The sequence below is a fragment of the Ananas comosus genome, linkage group 1 (assembly GCF_001540865.1).
Source record: "Ananas comosus cultivar F153 linkage group 1, ASM154086v1, whole genome shotgun sequence".
In the NCBI taxonomy this organism is placed as follows: domain Eukaryota; kingdom Viridiplantae; phylum Streptophyta; class Magnoliopsida; order Poales; family Bromeliaceae; genus Ananas; species Ananas comosus.
In genome coordinates, this window is record NC_033621.1 from 13,409,832 (window position 1) to 13,432,785 (window position 22,954).

The 22,954-nt window shown below is 33.5% G+C and overlaps 2 protein-coding genes across 8 annotated transcripts; both read right to left on the reverse strand.

The window, feature by feature from the left end:
- LOC109715060 (ammonium transporter 3 member 1-like) lies at positions 2,187 to 9,619 on the reverse strand. Its single transcript, XM_020239851.1, has 4 exons — positions 9,134 to 9,619; positions 8,539 to 8,831; positions 8,091 to 8,301; positions 2,187 to 3,023 (listed from the first exon to the last, which is right to left on the reverse strand). The coding sequence occupies exons 1-4, from the start codon at positions 9,483 to 9,485 to the stop codon at positions 2,458 to 2,460; spliced, it is 1,422 nt and encodes a 473-aa protein (XP_020095440.1). The 5' UTR covers positions 9,486 to 9,619; the 3' UTR covers positions 2,187 to 2,457.
- LOC109715069 (DNA repair protein XRCC2 homolog) lies at positions 9,990 to 19,770 on the reverse strand. Of its 7 annotated transcripts, none has more exons than XR_002217497.1 (11): positions 19,557 to 19,770; positions 19,316 to 19,463; positions 18,809 to 18,972; positions 18,584 to 18,654; positions 18,288 to 18,350; positions 17,988 to 18,125; positions 17,229 to 17,334; positions 17,044 to 17,080; positions 16,844 to 16,944; positions 16,650 to 16,734; positions 9,990 to 10,727 (listed from the first exon to the last, which is right to left on the reverse strand). XR_002217497.1 is itself a non-coding variant. In XM_020239868.1 (10 exons), the coding sequence occupies exons 1-10, from the start codon at positions 19,737 to 19,739 to the stop codon at positions 16,711 to 16,713; spliced, it is 1,035 nt and encodes a 344-aa protein (XP_020095457.1). In that variant the 5' UTR covers positions 19,740 to 19,770; the 3' UTR covers positions 16,359 to 16,710. The 7 variants fall into 7 exon arrangements, 1 of the variants encoding a protein (XP_020095457.1); XR_002217499.1 differs by lacking the exon at positions 9,990 to 10,727 and adding an exon at positions 10,734 to 12,464; XR_002217498.1 differs by lacking the exon at positions 9,990 to 10,727 and adding an exon at positions 12,481 to 13,302.

Sequence of the window (22,954 nt, forward strand, 5' to 3'; positions counted from 1 at the left end):
ATAAATATACCTGGAATTTACTTACAAACCTATTTTTAAAGGACCATCTTATCGCTAAAAGTTTTAATTTTATCAGCTACGATAGTTTATTTGATTTGAGTCATTTAATAACTCTCTTTTTTTTACAAAATTCAAGTCGAGCCGACTATTTTAACAAATTTGTTATTTAATGACTCTTTTTTTTTACAAAATTTAAATGGAACCGACTATTTTAACCAATTTGTAATCTACGTGACTACATTTCTTTTAAAAGAACTAAGTCTCTTATGAAGGTAGGAGATAGTCGTATCAAATAAACCGTAATTTAGGTAAGTTTTATATATTTTTATCTCATTATGTAGCAATGGAACCGACCTATGAACGACAGAATAGACGAGGTCGATGTCGAACTTCACGGGGTTGACATTTTGGGGTCGCGAGATGAACACGAAGTACTTGGAGGGCTTATCGTCGTCTGTGCTCGCATCGATGAGAGAGAGGGAGAAGAGAGAGAGGAAAAGGATGATGAGAGAGGTGATGGGGAAAGAGGAAGACCCCTCCATGGTTAGAGAGAGTAGTAGTAGTAGTAGTAGTAGTAAGAATAATAGTGTGAAGGGTGCAAAAGGAGGTAGCTAGGGTTTTATAAGGGAGTGTTAAGGCATGCATTTACAGCTTGATTTTAATAAGTTAAGTTACATTTCAAATATGTTAATATTATTTCATGAGTGAAACTGAAGAGTTAAATGAAACATGTTACAAGTATTTCTTGATTTAATAAATCAAATTAATTAGGCATAAATGTAACTTATTGTCTGTTTAAATTTCTATTCAAATTACAACTTAGGTTATGCATCTCTCTCTCTCTCTCTCTCTCTCTCTCTCTCTAACTCTCTTAAGTAATCTTCTCTTTAATTAATATATACACCAATAAGTAACCTCATCAATTAAGGCTTAACTCCATTAATAATAGAAGAGTAGCAAATTTATGCCTGGTTTTAGGATGGAAAATTCAAATTATTTAGAACAGTTGTTAAGATTGGTTATGCTTGGTTAAATTTTGTGCTGCTAATTTTTTATGGGATAATTTTTTTTTTAACTTAAATTTTCTGTGATTAGATGTTGAAGTACATGGAAATACTCTTCAAGTTATTAAATAGCTTCTCTTATTAGGGAAGTGCTTTGGATTCCAAAAACAAAAGAAGTTTATTACAGATTAATAATATTTTGATACATACCATGAACGACAAGCACGAACGAATCAAAATCAATCTTTCACATTATGTATGCTAACACACATCAACAACAGTGTTTTAGTGGAGCACGTATAGTAAATTTGCGGTTCTCCTAATATAAATAATCAGACTTATTATTATGTTATTAACTAATGATACATCTTAGTTATATGTTTCAGATTGTATAATGAATACTTTCCGAAATTTGATGATTAATATGTGATAAGGTAAGTTATTTTACTAAAGGTTGGTACTTGGACTAGTACCCATTTAAACTTAGTTACCAGGGCCTTGGGCTTTATAATGATAATGTAGTCACTAATTAAGCCCAAACTAATTCAAAATTTACCAAATGGTCCAGCTAAAAAACAAAAGGGCTATCATTATAGTTCTATTTGGGATAGCGGGGAGATTGCGGTATGTACGGTGGAAAAGTACAAAGAAAAAAAAAATCATCATTGTTTCTGTATGTAATATCATGTTTCACGTATCGCAATGAATTGAATGCGTTGTATTTTCTACAGTTATATATTTTCATCTTAATTCTATTTTACTTCTTAGTGTCAGATGAGTCTCAATACCAGAAAAACTCTTTTAAGTTAAGAAATTCTCATTTTGGAAATTTCAAAAGTTGAGATGTATAAAAAATCATGTATGTCGAATTTTGTCCATAACTTAGCATGTACTCAAGTGAAGGAGTTTTGCCTTTTCTAACAGTAAACTAATTTTACCAATCACCGCTAGCTCAGTTGGATAGGTATGCTCTATATGAGCTCACAGCTGCAGAATTAATAAATTAAAAAAGAAGAAATTATGCTGGTAATTAACAAGCAAAATTCCATTTCTCTTCTGCAACATCCAATGGTCCAAAGACAAGTTTCCCAATCACTTCCCACAAAAAAAAAAAAAAAAAAAAAAAAAAAAAAATGATGGTGACACATAATAGAAAAGGACAACAAATAAGACACATCCNTTTTTTTTTTTTTTTTTTGTCTTTATTTTTTTTTTTTTGGAGGCGCAAAAATATAGATAAACCATCTCAATCGGGTACTTATATGACGATTTGTTCATTAATCACGCATTTTAATAATATAAAAATCTACAAATTACCCTGTAATGATTTGAGGGGTTATTTGCATGTTTTTGAATGAACTACGGAGTGATAAAGTGAAAATCGTTATAATAAATATCCAACCGTGGACGGTTTTGTGTTCTCTTTTAGCAAATTAGTCCGTGTATCACGCGTTTAAACGTTGAGTGTGACGCCGCTGGGCACGGCATTGGCGGTCGCATTGTTGTTGTTGTTGTTGTTGTTGTTGCGGTGGTGGTGCGTCGTGTCGTCGTAGTACCACCCGTGCCTGGTCGAGTCGTACTTCTCGCCGTCGCCCCAGAGGGCGTAGGCCTCCTCGCCGTGCACGGCGTCGTCGCCGATGGTGAGCTCGTCCTCGGGCATGCGGAGCGGGAGGAGCAGGCGGACGACGAGGCAGATGACGGTCGTCACGACGACGTTCCAGCCGACGATGAACAGCGCGCCCGCGACCTGCTTGAGGAACTGCACGCCGCCGACGCCGCCGTAGAAGGCGCCGCGGGAGTTGGTCACGGGGAGGAAGAGGTTGCAGAGGACGGGCTCGGCGAAGAGGCCCGTGGTGGCGCCGCCGAGGAAGCCGGCCACGGCGTGGGTGTGGAAGACGCCGAGCGTGTCGTCCACCTGCTGCAGCAGACGGCTGCGCTTGTGGACGACCATCATCGTGAACCACGGGATGCTGCCCGACAGCACGCCCATCACGATCGCCGCCCACCCTTGCACCAGACCTGATATATATTTAACACGCATTTACTAGTTATGAATGCACGTGCGATGCACGCATGAAAATAAAGAGGTGCAAAATGCTTGATTATTTTTGCACCCGACTTTTGGTATAAAATTTGTTTGAGTTGTTGACCATTTTGATTCCGCTATTCCATCTTTCAAAATTTTGACTTTTCATATCTAATTTTTCAATTTATTTGATTTAAATAAGGTAAGAAAAAAAAAAGCAGAAGTTATCTGAACAATCGATTATTTTGAAACGGCCAAGCAAATTTCAAAAATTTGATTTTACTCTACTACCTTTTGATTTGTTTGATTGAGGCAGCTAACGACACTTTGACTTCAAAATTTAAACTACTTGCTTATTTTAATAAATTTATAGTTACGAAAAATGCATGAAATATACTAAATTAACTAAACTTGCAAAGATAAAAAATATATTCAAATTTTAAAGTTAAAATATTGTAAACTAACTAAAATCAAGTAAATTGAAAGGTTGGGTGGCAAAATAAAATTTTGAAGGATTGCATAGTCAAATTAAAATAGTTCATATTTCCAGCAATTTCTGCACGTTTTTATCTTTAAATAATTTGATGACTCTTCGAATATAAAATTTAAACTAATCGCTTACTTTAATAAATATATTTTTTAGAATTGACTCTCAAATCAAAAACATCTTAACAGGTGTTTGGTTCCTCAGAAAAGGATAGAAAACTATTTTCTGGAAGAAAATTTTTTTATAGAAAACATCCTTATTTATAAATTTAGTTATTTGGATAAAAATTTGAAAAACATTTCCTTTCCATAAAATTTGGAAAAATAGAAATTCTAAGAAAATTACATTTCGTAGGAACAAAACAGACAGAAAATATTTTTCTAACCAGAAAATTATTTTTTAGAATATTTTTTCAAAAACCAAACACACCCAAGTTAAAATAATGCTTAAAAAAATAATAATAAAGTGTGGACTCTCTTAGTCAATTGCCTACTACAAATATGGACAATATTATTTTCTTTATTTCCTTTTCAAAAGTTGGTGGTTTCTAATTTTTTACCTTATCTTATTAAAGTGGTAAAGTTAAAAATTAACTATGCTTGTAAAAGATATATATTTTCACAATTTTATATTTGGGTTTCTAAAATTAATTTTATGTTTTCAAAGTTTAAATCGAAAAGAAATAGCTTGTTTAAGCATATTTTCTGTTTAGGCATCAATCAGGTTTTTTACTCAGTTTAATTTGAATTTTTTTTAAAACAAAACTCATAACTCAAAATTCTTAAAAAAAAAAAAACCATATCTCTCCCACCCAATAAACTTACAAATAAAAAAAAAATCGAATCTATTGAAATCCTGTTCTATTTGATTTTAAGAAACTTTTTCAATATTTTTTTAAAAAAAGTCAAAAGAAACTGCTTCAATATTGGTGACAAAAGTACACAGCACTTCATATAAAATTTAATTTAAGAAAAGATTCATATAGTTAATTGTTGCTTCTAGTGAAAGTGACTAGTTAATGTAACCCATACAATTAATGTAACAATAAATTATTGTAAAATAATATCGAAACATATATATCTAGTAAACAAAAAAAAAAAAAAACTATGTCCGCTNCCACGTATCAAGTTCATTTAAAACATATAAAAATAAAATAAATATTAATACCATTGTATCTCCTAAAATTAACCTTAAATTAAATATTTATTTTACTATTATTAATATCCTATTATCTATCATTCTTGATTATTTTGTTTTTTTTTACGATGTATTTTGAATCAACTATATACCCAATTTTTTAAAATTTTGAATTTTCTATTCAATCTTTTACATTATTTGATTTTAGTCTGTCAACGATACTTTCACTTCAAAATTTAAACTAATTACTTATTTTAATAAATTACAGTTGCAGTAATTACGTAAATATATATTAACTAAACATATAAAAATAAACGACGCATCCAAATTTAAAGTCAAAGTACCGGCTGACTAACTCAAATCAAACAAACTGAAAAGTTAGATAATTTTTACCTATAAATAATTATAATAAAATATATAAGTGAGTATACATTATTCCTACATGGCTATACTATTTTAGTGGGTAGGAAAACCCTAATACTATGATTTTGGCATGAATATGAAATATGAAAGAGCTAGGAAGCATCTTTTTTTCTTTTTCTTTTTCTTTTTCTTTTTTCTATAATCATGTATTTAATAGTCAAAAGTTTGCTCCATTGAGTAACCAATAATGTATGAACACAAGATAGAGGAATCACATGAAAAGATTCCTAAAATTGATTGTGCCAAGATTTTTGGACCAGGTGCATCTTCTAGAAACAAGTCACATTCTTCTTATGATTCTTTTTTTTTCTTTTTACAGCTTATGCATGACTCATAAATCTTTTATGAGCATCCATTTATTTTGAATATAATATAATTGTATACCTTGTTTTATTTTATTTTGTTAAGTTTTATTTATCACATATATTATATAGCCAGTATTTAGTCCAGTGATTGTTATTCTTGATGGCTATCTAAAAGTTAATAAGGGTTTAATTCTGAATTGTGCATTTAAAAAATAGTGGGTGAATCCTCAGCTTCTTAGATAATAAAATAAAATAGCAATGTTACATGTAGGGTTTAGAAATCTTATTTGCAAAATAATAATAATAATAATAATAAAATAAAAGTGAAAATATAATAAAATATTAATCTATTTGCATAATAAAGTATAATGATTCAATGAAAAAAAAGGGCAATGACAAAAAAGAAAAAATAAACTAAACTCAATACTACTTAAATATCATTTTTTTTCTTTTTGAAAAGACAATAGCTATAAGAAATGGAGTATAGTGAGGAAAAAAAAAATCTTATACATGTGAGTTTCATTAAATTAGAATCGAAAGTTACTAAATTGTCTAATTTGATTTTTCTCTATTTTATATTTTACTTTTACTTATTATTATTATTTTTTTATTGAATAAGATGGTAAACTCCACTTTAAGAATCCTTACAAATTTATTATGTATTTTTATCTTAAAAAGCGAAGGACTAATTCATGATCCCCTGGCGCACGACAATTGAATACAATTCAATTGCATTAAGCAGTGGTGGTATTTTTATTCTATATAAACACGGCACTTTTATTTCTATTATTGGACACATCTTTTTTTGGCCACTAAATAATTAAAAATACTAAAAAAAATGCCAGTTGTCACAAAGTCACCAAAAGTCAACAAGTCAAAATCATTTAAGATGGTCGGCTCCACACTAAATTACCCTCCTCCTCGGTCTCATGTTTGAATTAATCAAACATTTCCTTGTGGAAGAGGGCAATTTACCATTTTACCCTCACATTTCGTGGTCAAAAATAACGGGCGTAATAGTACGACTATTGCAACCATATATATATATATATAGAGAGAGAGAGAGAGAGAGAGTAAGGCTACTATGCTTCTGGAAGCACGGAGCCTTTCGTGCTTTCAGGTCATTTTCGATGTTGCGACTCTTGAATCGTCGATCGGCTCCGTAAAATTTGATCTAGAGTATTTGAAATACTTAGAAAATAAATTTTATCGATATCATTTGTCTAGTGATCAAAGGGGCTCAAAATCAATAATTTTAAATAAATACCCTCACATTTTGTGGTCAAAAATAACGGGCGTAATAGTACGACTATTGCAACCATAGCGGTGTGTGTGTATATATATATATATATATAAAATAAAAAAATATACTGCTAGGATGATGTAAATCTTTTAGGATTGAGTAAGTTATTAATTTAATAGTATAATCTAACGGATTAAAATAATTAAAAAATTAAATCTGATGGCGAAAAATTGGATAGCACCGAACGCTTGGTGCTATCTATAATATCCTAGTTGGACTATATATATATATATATATATATAGTAGGGCTACTATACTCTTATGAGTAGTAGGCCCTTCGTACTCATAAGTTGTTTTCGATGATGGGGCTTCCGAATCGACGATCCACTCCGTTAAATATGATCTAGAGTATTTGAAACTTCTAAAAAATAAATTTCGTAATTTTTCGAAATCATAATAAAGTCCATCAAGCGGGCATAAAATGAACGGTCGAAATCGAACGACATCCTAAAAATGGATGATCAGATCTTTTAATTTAAGATCGGAGTTATTGATCTTTATCTATGTAGTGAATAGAATTTTCTATCAAAAATTCAACCGATTTTGATTCTTTTACACCGTTAAACTAACAAGTACCCTATACCAGCCGTTAAAAATTGTCAATTTTGTGAGCTTTTGATCGTAAGGTAAATGATGTCAAAAAATTATGAAATTTGATTTCTAGAAGTTTTAAATACTTTAGATAATGTTTAACGGTATGGATCGTCGATTCGGAAGCTCTATCATCGAAAACAATTTATGAGTATGAGGGCGATCGTACTCATAAGAGTATAGTAGCCAAACTATATATATATATATCTATACTATATATAAAAGCGTATAGGAATTCCGACAATGACAGACGGAATCCAAAATATGTATATATATATACACCTTTAAAATGTGAAGGATTAATGATGGCCACGTGTAACCCTCCAGGATAGGGCTTTTATTTCTGCTTTTGCTCTAAGGTGCAGGGTAAGTACTAGATGCACTTGAGCTTACTTCGAGCTCCAAAAACAAAAGCCCACAATAGATTTCGAAACCTGTTGTTTCACTGTGTTACCGAGCTCATGTCCCCACTCAGAAATAATTATCCAAAAATCACTACAATCCTATTTAGCTCTCGCTCATACTGTTATTTAATGCAGTGTCATACGAAAAGTATTTTCAGGATAAACACTAGTTTTTTAAAAAATTTCTTCTATGCAGCCGAAACAAAAATGTCAAGTTATGAGACTAGAAAATCTTTATTTTAACTTTCTGCCACGAAAGTAATACTAGATTTTATAATTTGTTATAGGTATGAGAGATATTCAACTGAAAAATCGTAGGAAGAAGCAGAAATGGGATCAAACAGAAGCAGTGAATTTACTTTCGTACCCTCGTGGTAGAGGAACTAGAAAAAGAGAAAGGGGGGGCTAACCGGCGCCGGGGGTGATGCAGACGAGGCCGGTGATCATGCCCTGGACGGCGCCGATGACGGAGGGCTTGTGGAAGAAGGCGACGTCGAGGCAGGTCCAGACGAGGAGCGACGTGGCTGCACAGATGTTCGTGTTGAGCACCGCCATCGTCAGCATCAGCAGCACGTTGTTCGGCGGGAACCGCTCCCGGTCCTTCGTCGACCGCGGCCCCACCTGTAAACAATTCAATTCACACCATATCATATTATATATATATATACACTTTTTCGAAATAGTTATCTAAACTTTCAAAATTTTAATTATTATATTTTTATTATTATTATATAATCGCGCATCATTATATAATAATTTCATGGCGACACGCTTATCGAAATAGATATATGAGCTTTAAAATTTTTATAACCGTGTAATTTTTTTTTAAAAAAAAAAAGAAGATAAGAAGATACGGACCCAGTACGCGGCGGTGAATCCGGCGACGCCGGAGGAGAGGTGGATGACGTAGCCGCCGGAGTAGTCGATGACCCCCCACTGGAAGAGGAACCCTCCGCCCCACAAGGAGAAGGCGCCGACGGTGTAGGAGAAGGTGAGCCAGAGCGGCACGAAGACCATCCAGGCCCGGAAGTTCATCCGGCCCAGCAACGATCCCGCGAGTAGTATCAGAGTGATCGCCGCGAACACGCACTGGAAGTACACCATCGACGCCATCGGGTAGTACGGCTGCACCATCGCTGTCTCCACTGTGCCTGTACAGGCATATTAATTTGTCAATAGTTCACCATACAAACAAACAACCGCTCGGCCAAACCGTCAGATCGTTGGCGCTAGCCATTAATCTCAAAAATTCGAGCTGTTATTCACTTAAAGCGTGCAGACACGGCGCCTACGGATCTCGACTGTGACTCTGCCCAATTCAGTCTCTCACCATTTCGAACATGACTTGGCTCAATCTAATCTTCCGTCACAGGGCATGATGCTGGTCTATTTAAGCGAATATGTATGAACAGCTAGCTAGGAAGGAGAGAAGAGGTTGCGGTGTGGTGCGTACCGTCCTTGTGGTAGTGGGTGGAGGCGGGGAGGGCGGCCTGCTGGGTGAGGAACTTCTGGCCGAGGGCGGGCTTGGCCTTGCCCCAGAAGGGGAGGAGCTTGTCGCCGAAGGACATGTTGTAGGCCCAGATGACCCAGCAGAGCCAGACGGCGGCGAAGGCGTAGAGGGCCATGAAGGCGGAGTTGACGGCCCACTTCTTCTTGACGATGCTGCCGTACAGGATCACCAGCCCCGGCACCGACTGCAGCCCCACCAGCGTCGCCGACACCATCTGCCATGCGTTGTCCCCCTTGTTCAGCCAGTCGGACACCGCCAACGACGTGTTCCCCATGTACGCCGTCGGGACCGACATTTTTTTTTCCGGGAAATCTCTTGCACTTCTTCTTCTCACAAAAGAGGAGGAGAGGGAGAGGGAGATCCAGGGGGTGCACAAGAGAGGAGGAGAGGGGAGAGGGGAGAGGGGAGGTTTTATATACAGAGAGAATTGTCGGGGCTTTCGAAAATATGAATGGTTCGAACGTTGTCATCACAAAAAGTTTGGAGGGAGAAGATTCCGAGCTGGGGCTTTGGAATTTGGGACGGTTTTAATTTGTTTTATTATCGTTATTATTATTTTATTTTAGGAAGAATGATTTATTATTTTCTCACTTTAGAACTTTATATACTTAATAATTGTATCATTTAAATATTCGTATGGTGAATCATTACTTTTTTTTCACCATTAAGAACTCACCAATAATGATAAGGATTACGCCCTACTAAGGAGTCGCATGTCTTAATTTATCGATCTTTATTGATTTTTTTTTTAGATTAAAAAAAAAAAAAAAACAGTTAGCGGATGATGTAAGGAAAAATAAAAATAGAAATTATGATACTTAAAAAATATAATTAAAACTAGATATCACAAAATTAGAAAGAAAATAAACCATATGAGGTGTATGCGAAGTTTTCCTCTTTTTTAATGTGTATGCTGATCTTTCTCAAAAAAAAAAAATGTGTATGCTGATGTATGATGCGTTACTGCTCTTCTATTTGAGTCCATTTCATTTTTAACGTATTACTTTATTTTCTTAGTGGGTACTACTTTGGTAACATATAATATTGTGTGACTGGAACAGAATAGAAAAAGAATTGACCTGATTTTTCTAAGAAATAATGTAATATATATATATATATATTAAAAATAATTTTGATTGAAAATATATAACAAAAATAACAAAACCTTAAAAACTTACCAATACATAAAAATTATTAAGTTGAAGAACCTTTTTCACCAAAAACAATTTCGAAAGTATAATATTTTTCGAAAATATTAATAAAAAAATTTATGCGTATACTCCTGTATTAGCCGCATAAAAAAGATGATATTCCACGAGATTCACCATATTCGGTATCTCCATCTATATGTAATTACGAAATTGCCCTTCAAAGTGTTGAATCGTAGCCTCAGGAGTGTATTGTGAAAACTTTAATGCCCAACATATCGACGGCTCCTCTAGCGGTTGTTGACGTTTCAAAAGTCAATTACACGAACAACGGTGTGAAAAGTACTTAGAGAGTTTGGAACAGCTCATCAAAGGCCAATTGATTGGTACTGCATCAATAAATGCTCAAGAGTCGATCTCAAAAAATAAATAAATAAATAAAAATTAAGTGCATTTTTTTGTTTTTTTTCTCCTTATTTCTCTGTTTAAGAATTCTTTTTTGTGATTGAATCAACAGAAGAACTCAAAGTATTGTCACTAGCTATTAATTTGTTTGATATATATATATATCAAACAAATTAAACTTTTATTTAGAGATTGTGCTTTTGCATCTTTTAGAAAGTCCAAGCAAATTTTGAGTTTAAAATAAAACTTCTAGTGTACGTTTGGTGAGACACTGCTTCTGCAAAGTTTTGAATTAAATTTCACGCCAAAAAATGAGAAGAAATGCACAATAAAAATACATGAAAGCTTATAATTAGCCACCTCCATAAAATTATTTTAACATAATAGACAAAAGCTAGGGTTTTGATTAACTAAACACATGATCCAAAATGAGTGGGGGAAATACTAATATGCTAATGAGGTATGAAACCAGAAAATTATAATCATGGCACAAGTCAAAGGCAATTAGAAGTGTCATTATCACTAGTGACTGCAAAAGCTGCCATATTTGACTACAGTCAGAAGGTAACAAAGTTGAAATAATGGAGGACTATGAAAAACTTATATTCAAAACCATTAATTTGTTGGATTCATAAAATATAGAACAAACTAAATTCTCCCAAATTTATTGAACAAAACTAAATTCTCCTGGTTTTCTCCTAAACTTGACATGAAATTTTTAATTCAACAAGGGACTACTCTTAACCATTAACTTATTTGATTCATAAACATAGAGTAAGCTCTTAAATTCTCCTAGTTTAGAATCAACTTTACCTACATGAACTTGTCGATAATGTCACCTTAATCAAACAACTCTTCATAAAGAGTGTGATGCTGATTGAAGCTTTGACTTGAAAAAGAGAATACTAATAAAGAGAAAGATAGTCAAACACAATTTCCTAAACATTTAAAGAGATCTGTGTACTGTTGGGTGATCATTCTTATTAATGTTTTGGAAACAGCATGCTACATACCACAAGTTCTCTATTGTATGCAGATCATGGAATATTCTTTGAATATCAAACATAGTTTATGCATTAATAACAGAAAACTCTCCTCTCTGCCTACCTCATTAGTACTACCATCACTATCATCATCAGTATCTCCTATTCTTTCTCTTAAGTAGGAGTGTCAACGCGATGAACTTACGGTGACCGTTTCCAATTGAAACCTCTAATTCCCATCCTCAATGTTTCTGGAATGTCCCTAACCCAGCTTCTTCCTATCATAGCTAATAGATCTATGTTCAACTATTACTATTGTAGTTTCTTAAATCACCTAAATGCTCATAGATATTTAGAATTTTGATATATACAGTAATGCAGGATGTTAGACTATTTGGAAACACAAAGAATCTCGTTCAGCATCTCTCTTTTGATTACTCACCAGACATAAAACAATCGGTTGATACAAAGAATGAAAGATGCCCACAACCTAGTGATATACAATGTCTTATGAAATCATCTAATAGGCATAATACATTAATCCTTTAAAAAATCATGATTATGAGGATCTTGCATTGAACTAAAACTCTAAGGTAGCAATCACGAAAAAGATATTTCTATACCGCATAAGTTATAACCGAACAATACTTCCCCAAAATGAAGTTCTAAAGAGTCTAAATTGTCACAGAACTTCAATTTAACTTTGTCTCGCATCCCTCCCACTGCCAAATCAAGAAACTGCAACCATTGACAGCACGAACTATCACTACTACTTTGACTTTTGACTTAGGAAACTTGTAAATTTCAAAAAATAATTGATTGGCAGTGGATTTTATTTGCTAGTAAATTAACAGATAATGAAAACGATGGGCATAGTTACCTTGAAACCACAACTCAACTGCATTTATTTATTTCTTAAGGCCTCTAAATTCCCCCAGGTAAAGGTATAGGACTATCAAATCATTTATTGAATAAATATATAAAGAAACGCAATGCATAACTATGAGGAATATTTTTGCAGAGTTGCATGTGCATGAAACACATGATCATATATACTTTCCCTAGGGAGGAGGTCCTAGTAGTATGTCAAATGACAGGTGTTGAGCTGTTGAAAAGGCACATCATAGTTAGAACTAGCGAAGGTCTCTAGTATGCAGCAGCCATAAACTTTTAAGTTGTGAATAAAAACAGATGACACCAAAAAATAAAAAATAACCATAAAAGGTGTTACCTAAATTATTTATCTAATAAAAAAATAAACTAAGAATAGACTTAACATCCCATGCACCGACTGAACTCATCGCACAAACAAAGAGGTAAAAGCGAGTAAATAAAGGCTTCATACATTACGATTTAGGATTTTATGTTTTATAAATTATGCAGCAGATGTAAGGAATTATTAAAGCATGAACCTTCTACAAGATTCCACAATATCCTTGTTTGGTGGCTACTTGGATTTGTTTTTGTGACTTCAGAGAAAGGGACAACATAGTGATTCTACCAACAAAACCAGCATCTCCCATGGTCTCATCTCCATATAGATTTAGGCTAGGACCACCACATCAGGATCTAAATACTTAAACATTCAAACAAATGCACAAAATTTTCAAGCAAGGATCAGAAATTTTGTGTATTGTGATCTTGACTTTTTCACTTAAAATGATTACTAGAAATACAAAATGCTATAGACCAGTAACATGCCAATAATCTTTTTCTAGTTGGATTGGACAGAAAATGGTAATCTCCACAAAAAAAAAAAAAAAGGGTACAAAAAAACTTTAAAAAAATTTGTGATTAAAGCTCTAGATGGTTGGGTTACGATACAAATGGACACGCATCTTTAATTGTAGGATCATCAAATTTCTTTTCACAAACTCAAACCCAAAGCTTATTAAAGAATCTCATAGTTGAATTATGATATATTTAAGTCCTAACCAAGATGCACCGTAAATATCACATTTAGACAGAATTGTTAACAATTTTATATTTGTTTGATGTCTCCAAGATTGCCATAAAAAAGAAAAGGAAATCTCTAAGAGGCTTACAAATGCTTCCAATTGTTGGCTCACAGGTTTCTCTACAAAATCCAGTGACACAAACAAGAGAAGCTCTTTGAGTTTTCCAACCAATAAGACAACAAGGAAGCAATAAATTACTACATAAATTCATGTTTTATATTTGTTATACATAAATGAACAAAATACAACAAATGCTTACTCTACAAATCCATTATCATCACAAACTAGGAACGCCTTGATTCCCTATGGCCAGTTATTAATTCAACCTATCCCAAATCAATTTCTGCACTAGATAAAAGACAAGGTAACAAATGCGCTTACACGGTCATGCTCATCACAGCCATAAACAAGGAAAAACTAGAGATATCTTCGGGTTTATCAACCAATATGATAGTAGCAGTTACTATGTCAAAAATCGATAGTGTGTTGGGTATAAGACAACAAACAAGTGATTACTCTATATTATCATAATCAACAAGAAAATCTGGAATTTTCCAACTACAAAAAACAATTAAAAGTTACAAAGAGAACAACACATAAAGTCAAGAAACATGCATGTAAATAGGACAAAAGGCAACATGTTCAAACAGCCAAGATGATAATACTTCAAATGGCCCCAGTGATGTAACAAAGCAAACGATTAGCTAGCTTATATCAGTTGCATAATCGAGTCCAAAGGGAGTATAAAAATTGCAATTCTATCAAGATTCAGATCTGGAGACATCTGAGTTTCAGGGATCTTAATACAAATCCAAGCTGCATTTATTGAGTGGAATCCAAATGATCTAGAAACTTAATGTTCAAATTAATAGCTCTGCAGATATGCACAGTGTCTTTTACTTCTTCTTGGTCCCACATTCTATTTTAGTATTAAGTTGCAAACAAAGGATGCCATTTATAGACAGCAACAGCCAACTTGTAGTTCATAAACTAATATAAACTACCATGACATCACTGTGAAGCTGTTGCATTTTTACACATACGTGCTTGTATTCAAGTGGTGAACTTGGTCTGTTAAGTGTTTTCAACAGCTAGATGGCTATGTAGAGTGGCTTGAAGTAAATGGTGTCAAATAGGAGAGACGCAAGTGTCACGTTCTTTGTTTATGTTTTCTGGAAACATAAATTTAGAGCTACATATTTGAAGTTTGATGTGACAAAAATGTTATGAAGCTAGGACAGAAATTAATATACATTACGTTCCAGAAACGGAGCAAAATTTTCTTTCTGAATCAAAAATACATAAACGGTTAGAATCACTACTACTTTAATATCTCCTTTGATTGGATGAATATCTTATTCTTGGGCTATTCAAATGCCAAGATTCTTTTTCAGGCAAGTTTTTGTACCCATAGAAAAGTTCAATGACCACCAAAACATCGCCTTTCAGAAGAGTCCACTTCCTCTATGAGTTGAGTGAAATGATCTTTAGCTTTATTTATGTGTAAAATGGTGTCTACATCTAGGGTGAGCATTATTCAGTTCAAACCAAACTACCGAGCCGACCGACCAAAATCAATCGATTCGGTTCAATTTTACATATAATTCGGTTCAGTTCGGTTCTGTTCTAAAAGTTAAAAACCAGAAAAATTGAATAAACTGAAATTTTAGTAATTCAATATATATTAGGCTTAATTAAAAATAAATTATATACTAATTTTAAATAATAAACAAATAGTTAGATATATTAATTATCATTATCTTAGATTAATGATTTTTAACATAAAATTAATCATGATTATATCTCACTTGTAATAGTTTAAAAAGATTTAAACTAAATAAAAATATTTCACTAAAACTAAATAAACCAAACTGAACCAACCAAATTATTTTGGTCCGATTCGGTTTGTTTCAGTTCATAGCTCTAATTCGGTTTGGTTAGGATTTTTTTAAAAAACTGCAAAAAATGAACCGAACCGACTATTTCTTACGGTATCAACTCCTTATATCTCTGATTTTGCCTGCTCTACATTGATGAGTCAGTTTTAGTTCAAACAAAGGTAAAAGTTGCTGCCACTTTTCTCTGTTTAGTTGTTTTCTCTTCTAACTTGGCTAACATTTCAGATAGGCAAGGCCTATGAGCTGAGGTCCGAAGTTCTAGAGCCAAGCCAATCTGAGCCCTGAGCCTTACACACAAAATATTAGAAGAACCTTACCCTACTTAAAAATTTTGTTAACCTCACGAGGTCCACTTGAAGGCCCAAACAGAATTTAGCATTGTCAAGGCCCAGCTAACTGAAAAGATCCAGATAGATGAAGTGGAGATCTCCAATTGCCGATCCAAAATATAGTTACTTTTTTTTTTTGAGAGAGAGAGAGAGAGAGGGACAAAATATAGTGAATTTTATAATCTAAAAATAGTAAGCGTACAATAAGCAAAATATTTATCAGCCTTAGCCAAAAAAAAGGATGGAAAATTTAAATAAGATCATCATAGTAATAAAAATATTTGCATAACTACTGATTATCGTTATTTTAAAGAGTTTTATAGCTAGTGTTCAATGCCCTTTTCAGTCAAAAAAATATGAATACAATTTTTGATTCTATGGATATAGTTTATGATTGTATGAGTAGTCAGTCATGATATGCCTTAGGCAAGGAGGAAGATAATTATATTCAGATAAAAAAGACCTAGAGAAAGGGATATCAACCTTCAATTTATGCTGTTGCTAAGTTTCCTATGTTATCTGAACAAGCCCACCTAGACAATTGTTGTCTCAGGCACTTTGAACTTCTATAAACATACGCCTTAAAAGCGCATCAATGTGAGTAAAACTCACTCTGGATCCATCAGCAAAAACATCATACAAATAAGGCAACAAGGCACATATATATACAATCAAACAAACAATGGATGTACATTTAATACTCTGTTAAAACTAATAATAATTATATGATATGCTAACCTGGCCAATTGAAAAATCTGGAAGCAAATCATTGCATTTAATCACAGCTTCTAGAATAGATTCATGGTATCACAACAATACCATCCTGAAAATTGAGAAATATATGAGATTAGGAAGATAATAATGATATATACACTAGAGAAAAATAAATGGCTGTGTCCCAGAGTGAATGATTAGAGGGAACAAGAACCTACATCCCTCACAGTAAATTTGTCCTTTATATTTAGTGGAGGCTGCACCCATTCAGATATATATACTGAAAGTTGTTTATTTTCCACCTCAGAAGTAAATCCCTCTGTATGCACAGTAATAAAGCAATAGCTTTGTTACTCTATACAAGAAATAATACCAGGATCTAACTGTCAAGGTAAGGATTAAATTTAGATTTGCGAACCTGAAACTTGCAATTGTACCCTGTGTGTAACAAATGACTGCAAAACAAGATGAAACATCAGAAAATTGTTGTTTCTTTTAGAAAGCATTAAGGAGGCCAAAGTTTCCAACCTAGGACAGTTCTTGCAAGATAAAAAGGCGGCTAGAGGCATAAAAAATAAAACAGTTAAGCATCATAATCCTTGCCTGCCACACCAAAGGCATGTATTCATGAAATGGGAGGTTTCTTCTGCCGTCCCAATTTGAAGTTCTGAAATCTGTGGCTTCTACCGAATGCCACTTTCCAGAAGTCCTATAACATCAATTAATAAGATCGTATCAAGATACCTACTAATTAATACTGATCACAGATAAATACTGGAGAGGTTCTTTTCGGGGGAGAAAACATGGGCTTTTTGAAAATGAGCGGAAAAGATGCACCAGGTTTTCATTCAATAATTTTTTAGCTCCTGAACACGTTTGAGGGATACCAAACTTGTTAAATTTAACAAATTAACATTATATTTCATACACCACAGAGAATAATTGAGAAAATACTCTCTGATCTAAGTGGTATATTGGACTAGGAAGGACACTGACAGAATGTGTAAAGTGGCATTCTTTTAACCACTAATTATGCAATAATTTTTTCCTGATTTACTTATTAGATGCAGACTTATATAGAAATATGTACTCATCATTAAAGTTGCTAAAGATATTCTGCATTTTTAAAAATTACTTTTCTACATAAGAAAAAGTTTGAGCTGAGTCTCCTAACTGCCAATGCCATTTGGTCTATAATTTGTTCCATTCTAGTAAAATAAAACTGTCAAATTAATGTTCATGTTGAATGACTCTAATCCATAAAACTTGACCAAATGTGCGTATAATCTGCAATATTCTCAAAAAACAAACAGCTGTAACTCAACAACTGAAATATTTACACAGTTTGGCGCCATGGATAACCTTTGTGTGGCATTTGTTAAGCTTCCAGCTCCAAAAAGTGTTGTTTTTGACGCTAGTACCAACATAGGTTGCAGCTCTAAGAGCTTACGGATCTCTTGGACAATGGATTCTGCCAAAGTTTGAGGCGATAAGTTCTTCCTGCTTACAGTAGGGCAACTTGTTAGTGCAAGAAGTTGAAAAAATAGAAATGTTGCTAAAGGAACTGAAGAACATGTATGAAGAAAAAAAGGATGGCATCATCTCCTCGTAATTTATCGAAAAAGCATCCAGCGATAAGTGAAACTCTATAAAGAAAACCACCTTTTATTGTCTCCGAGTGGTAGGGGTTGACAAGTTCGATCTATCCAATAGAATGCACCAATGCTGGAGTGAGAGAAAAGAAGCAATAAACAATCTAACAGACCCCAATCAGCTACTTCAATAGGCTACAGTGCTTCCGAATTGGAGGAAAAAAAAAATGCTGGCATATAGTATAACAAATTCAAAAAACATAAACCTAAACCCCATAAGATCATAAGTTTTGGTAACCCTGAACACTTAACTGATGTAATTAAACTCTAAGGATTGCTAAATACTGCAAAGATATGGACAAAGACCTGTCTATCATAAGGAAATAGATACCACTACCAAGAGCATCACTCTTCCTCTCAGACTGGCCATGCAATGTCTGTAAAATCAACAAGTAATTACAGGAAGAAACTGAGTCAATAGCATTTCGTATTTGATAAAAGAACCGGTGTTAAAATAATCTAGGACAAAAAAACAAGAACATAGACTAGTAGTGCATCCAAAATGTAGGACTTAAAAGCAGTTGGAGGCACCTTGAGAGCAGCCAAAAAATCAGAGCTGCTATAACAACGAATATACAGGAAACGCCTCATGCAAGAAAGAAGTAGTTCTTCATCAAATTCACAAGTCCATGCAACCTTGGTGTCATTCTTCTGACAACCTTCATTCATTTGCCAATCAGTATGATGAGTTGAACCTGCAACAAGATATATCAGATTTGATTTACTAGCAAGATTTAAAGTTTAACAGTTATAAATCCAAAACCAAGAGTATAAAAACTTATTTAGTATATAGTGATCATCATAACGTAACTTGTATGAGATTATAATTACACTAGCACTCAATTGTAGCTTTGGAAGGAGAGGTAGGCGGAAGAAATGGCCTAAAAATGTAATTTTTTAGCATCTAATATGTGTTTCTACTGTAATTCCAGCATTACTTCCACTTGGTTAGTACAATGAAGCTTGGTTTTTAGCACCTAAGTTAAAATTTCAACAATTGAAGCAGAAGTAGATAGAGATCAAAATACAACAATTTACCAAAATGTTCCATAATCCTATGCCTCAAAATCTGCGATAGCCGAAGCACATCGAAGCGGCAATCGAGATCAAAGTAGGCCACAACCCGCTCCAACCCCCCGAAATGGATTCCCCTCCACTCTTTGGGCAAAATGCAGTGAACAGCAGCCTAAGAAAGAACAAGAGAGATCAATATCGAAGTTCGATCACAACGATGAAGATTGGATGATGAGGAAATCTAGGGTTGGTTTCTAGGGTTTACCTGGAGGAGGACTTGGGACTTGGCGGAGTTGGAGGCGCCGGCGATCTCGACGACATTGCCGACGCGGAGGGGGACGCGGTGGAGGGGAGGGAGGAGGAGGAAGGGGCGAGCGGAGAGAACCCTAGCCAGCGCCTCTCTCGCGGCCTCGTCGCCATGGATCCAAGCTCGGGGGTCCTCCGCCATTGTTAGGGTTTTCAAAAACCCCTTCTTTACAAAACCGTCGCGTTAGCGTGCGCGCGCGCGCCCCGACCCATTTTTAACATGCTGACGTATGCTGACGCGGCCTCGGGATTCGTGTCCACGTGGGCCGCGCCAAAGGAATTTAGGGGCCGGCCCATTTTACAATCAAAAGTATAGATATTATGGAAAATAATTTTCTTTCTGATTAAATATTTTTCGTTCAAATTGAATAGTTGTAAAGAGTGTTAACGAAAAAATAAAACTATTATAGATTTCTAGGTGATAAGAATACTAAATTATCATAGAATGGTTTGTGTGTATTTGCATACACATGCACGCGAACAAGTCATGTTCTATTGATTTCTAGTATAGATTGAGTTAATTATACGAACCAATAAATTGATCATAACCAGCACATTTGATTAAGAATTTAACAGTTAGTATGTCGTGTTCTAAGTTTGAATCTTAATTGCTTCACATACAACTAAATTTATTACTGCAGCTGGACAAAACAATTAGCTTGCTATCATTTTCTCTCATTATACAAATCAACAAATTTATGTGATTATCTATCCCAAATTTAACGATATTTTGAAGTTAAAAGACTGTTAACTATCTCAAATCAAACAAATTGAAAGATTAAAAATAAAATTAAAATTTTAAAAAATTGAATAACTGAATCAAAAATAGTCCATAATTCAAGTAAGTAAGTAACATGCATTTTTACCTTAAAAAAATCTCATCCACAGAAGATATGAAATGCACGATTTATAACAACTCTAGGATGTATGATTCACCATGCACATGTCTGTTCAAGAATAAAACTTCATAGCTCTGTTGTGACGTTTTATTGGGAAACTACTGATCCACTGCTACATATCAATTTGCCTCTATTCAATAATTTATTTTATATTTTTTAATGGGTTAATTGCATACAAGTCTATACAAATATAGTAAATTGTAAATATATTCCTATAAAGTCTAACTTTCATGAGTTATTCCTGTAAAAATCATAATATTTTCAGATATGTCTCTCTAGTTTGTTATCGTTAGAAAACTGTTTATATTTTCAATTTTGCTATCACAAATATGTCCCTCCAAAAGCTGTAACAGTATAATATAAGAGGGGTAAAAATGTCAAAATTAACCTGGATAAAGTATTTAACCTATGGTTAACTAAACTTTTCTGGCGGATTCCAACGGCAGGGACATATATGAAAATATTAAAATTTTTGTGGGAATAACTTATAAAAGTTGAACTTTATAGGGATATATCTGCAATTCACTATGTTTGCAGAAAACTATATGCAATTGACCCTTTTTTCATACTATTTTTTTTTAAAAAAAATTAACTATTAAAAAATTATAATTTTGAATTGAGATAAAAATAAAAAATAAGGAAAATTTCAAATACCATCCCTGTGGTTTCATTTTATTTTTTCGTTAAATTAGTAGCAAAGTTAAAACTAAAAGGCGCTAAAGTGAATATTCGATAAATATAGATAGAGTATCTGAAGTTTTTGCATATAATTTAACGAAATATTAACGGAGAAGCTGATGAAAAGATAAAAATAAAATCACAAGGCACTAACTGATACATTTTAAACTACAAAGTACTAAAGTGAGAAAGTGTAAAATCAGAGTGGTAGTATTCGAAGTTTACCCTAAAAAAATAGCATATAACAAGAAGTTGAGGTACCTATTCCCACTGGAGCTTTTTTTCTTTTTTTGTTTTTTTTTCCGTGCGAATATACGATTTCTGAGCCCTCCATTCACAATCACATGGCCGAAAACACGCAGCAATATCCGATTCTGAGATTTCCGTATCTTCTTCCGAACAGCAAACACCGTTTTGAACCAAACACGGATCGAATTACACGCTTGTGTGGGTCCCAGTTTGGCACCCGGGTTAGACTGCACAGCTGTTTCCTGTTCGGACAAAGATCGCCTCTGCAGGATAGACTTAGCGTTTTCGCTCGTAAACCCGTGCGGCGCCATTGTACGCTGCCCACTATTGGCCGTACGCCGCCCTTTGAGAAATTATTGGCTGCACCGCGTGTATTAATGCATTTCATGCACCGTCTCTCATGTTTACTTATGATCTACAAACCCTATATATGTACCCTAGTTACTTAATTCGCGAATTATTCGCAAATTATTGAAAATCCGAATTAAACGGTTCGTTTACAAATTTTTTTCAAAAAGAGAGAATTATTCGCCAATTTTTGGGCCAGCCGAATTATTTGCGAATAATTCGGGAATTATTCCCGAATTTATTGAAAATATGAATAAAAAACTTATAATTTTATTTTTAAATATAAATTATCTTATATTTTATATCTTATATTTTATATTTTATACCGAATCCGTTTTTAAATCAGAATTTATATTTGAAACCAAAATTTACAAAAAATTTAAGAAAATTATTATATATTTTAAGGATTTTTTACCTATTTACTAAATTGTTTTGAAAATGAATGAGAGAGAGAAAATTATTTTTTGATTTGTAAAATTCCATTCGCGAGACCATTCTATCACGTTCTAACGTAAAACAAAATATATGGAGAGACATTTCCTATCTATTTAACATGCGATATATTTGTTTGTAATTTAGAAATTATAATTATGTTTAAAATGGGGCTTAACAAGTTTGTCCAAAATTTATGACTTTTTTAATAAATTTTTTAAGGGGCAATTTCATGGATACCCCTCCCAAAGTTTAAAATATCATAGATGCCCCTATAAAGTTTAAAATATCACCAATACCCCTGTAAACACAAAAAATTATCATTAATACCCCTACTGTTAGTTATGTTAGTTTTACTATAGTTATTACATGGTTAAAGACGGGTTAACTTTTAAAATGACTTATTTACCCTCAAATATCTTTTAACTAATGTATGGAAACACCCTCAACTATATGTCATTATGAAACAGCTCCCTCAACTAGTTGATATCCTATTAACTTTTTATTTTTTTAAAAAAACCTAATTTCAGTGTATAAAAAAAAAAGAATTTTTTAGTTTTTTTTGATGATTAACAAAACTCTCTTTTTATTTCAATCGACAAAACAATTATGTGATTTATTTTTAAAAAATAGGAAAAAAATAAAATCTATAAACTATTACTAATTAGGAACGTGAATTGATATAGATATGGAATTTTATCTCAACTCGATTTAAAATGGGTTAAGTTTAATCAATGCTGAATAGGGATAA

Bases quoted from the DNA above. Each gene is read 5' to 3' on its own strand.
- LOC109715060 (XM_020239851.1), bottom strand. From the start codon at position 9,485: ATGTCGGTCCCGACGGCGTACATGGGGAACACGTCGTTGGCGGTGTCC. The intron at 8,832-9,133 runs GTACGCACCACA...ATGCCTGTACAG, and splicing joins CACCCACTACCACAAGGACG to GCACAGTGGAGACAGCGATG. The intron at 8,302-8,538 runs GTCCGTATCTTC...AATTGTTTACAG, and splicing joins GATTCACCGCCGCGTACTGG to GTGGGGCCGCGGTCGACGAA.
- LOC109715069 (XM_020239868.1), bottom strand. From the start codon at position 19,739: ATGGCGGAGGACCCCCGAGCTTGGATCCATGGCGACGAGGCCGCGAGA. The intron at 18,655-18,808 runs GTGCCTCCAACT...TTGATTTTACAG, and splicing joins ATTTTTTGGCTGCTCTCAAG to ACATTGCATGGCCAGTCTGA. The intron at 18,351-18,583 runs GTCTTTGTCCAT...CTCTCACTCCAG, and splicing joins TATTTCCTTATGATAGACAG to CATTGGTGCATTCTATTGGA.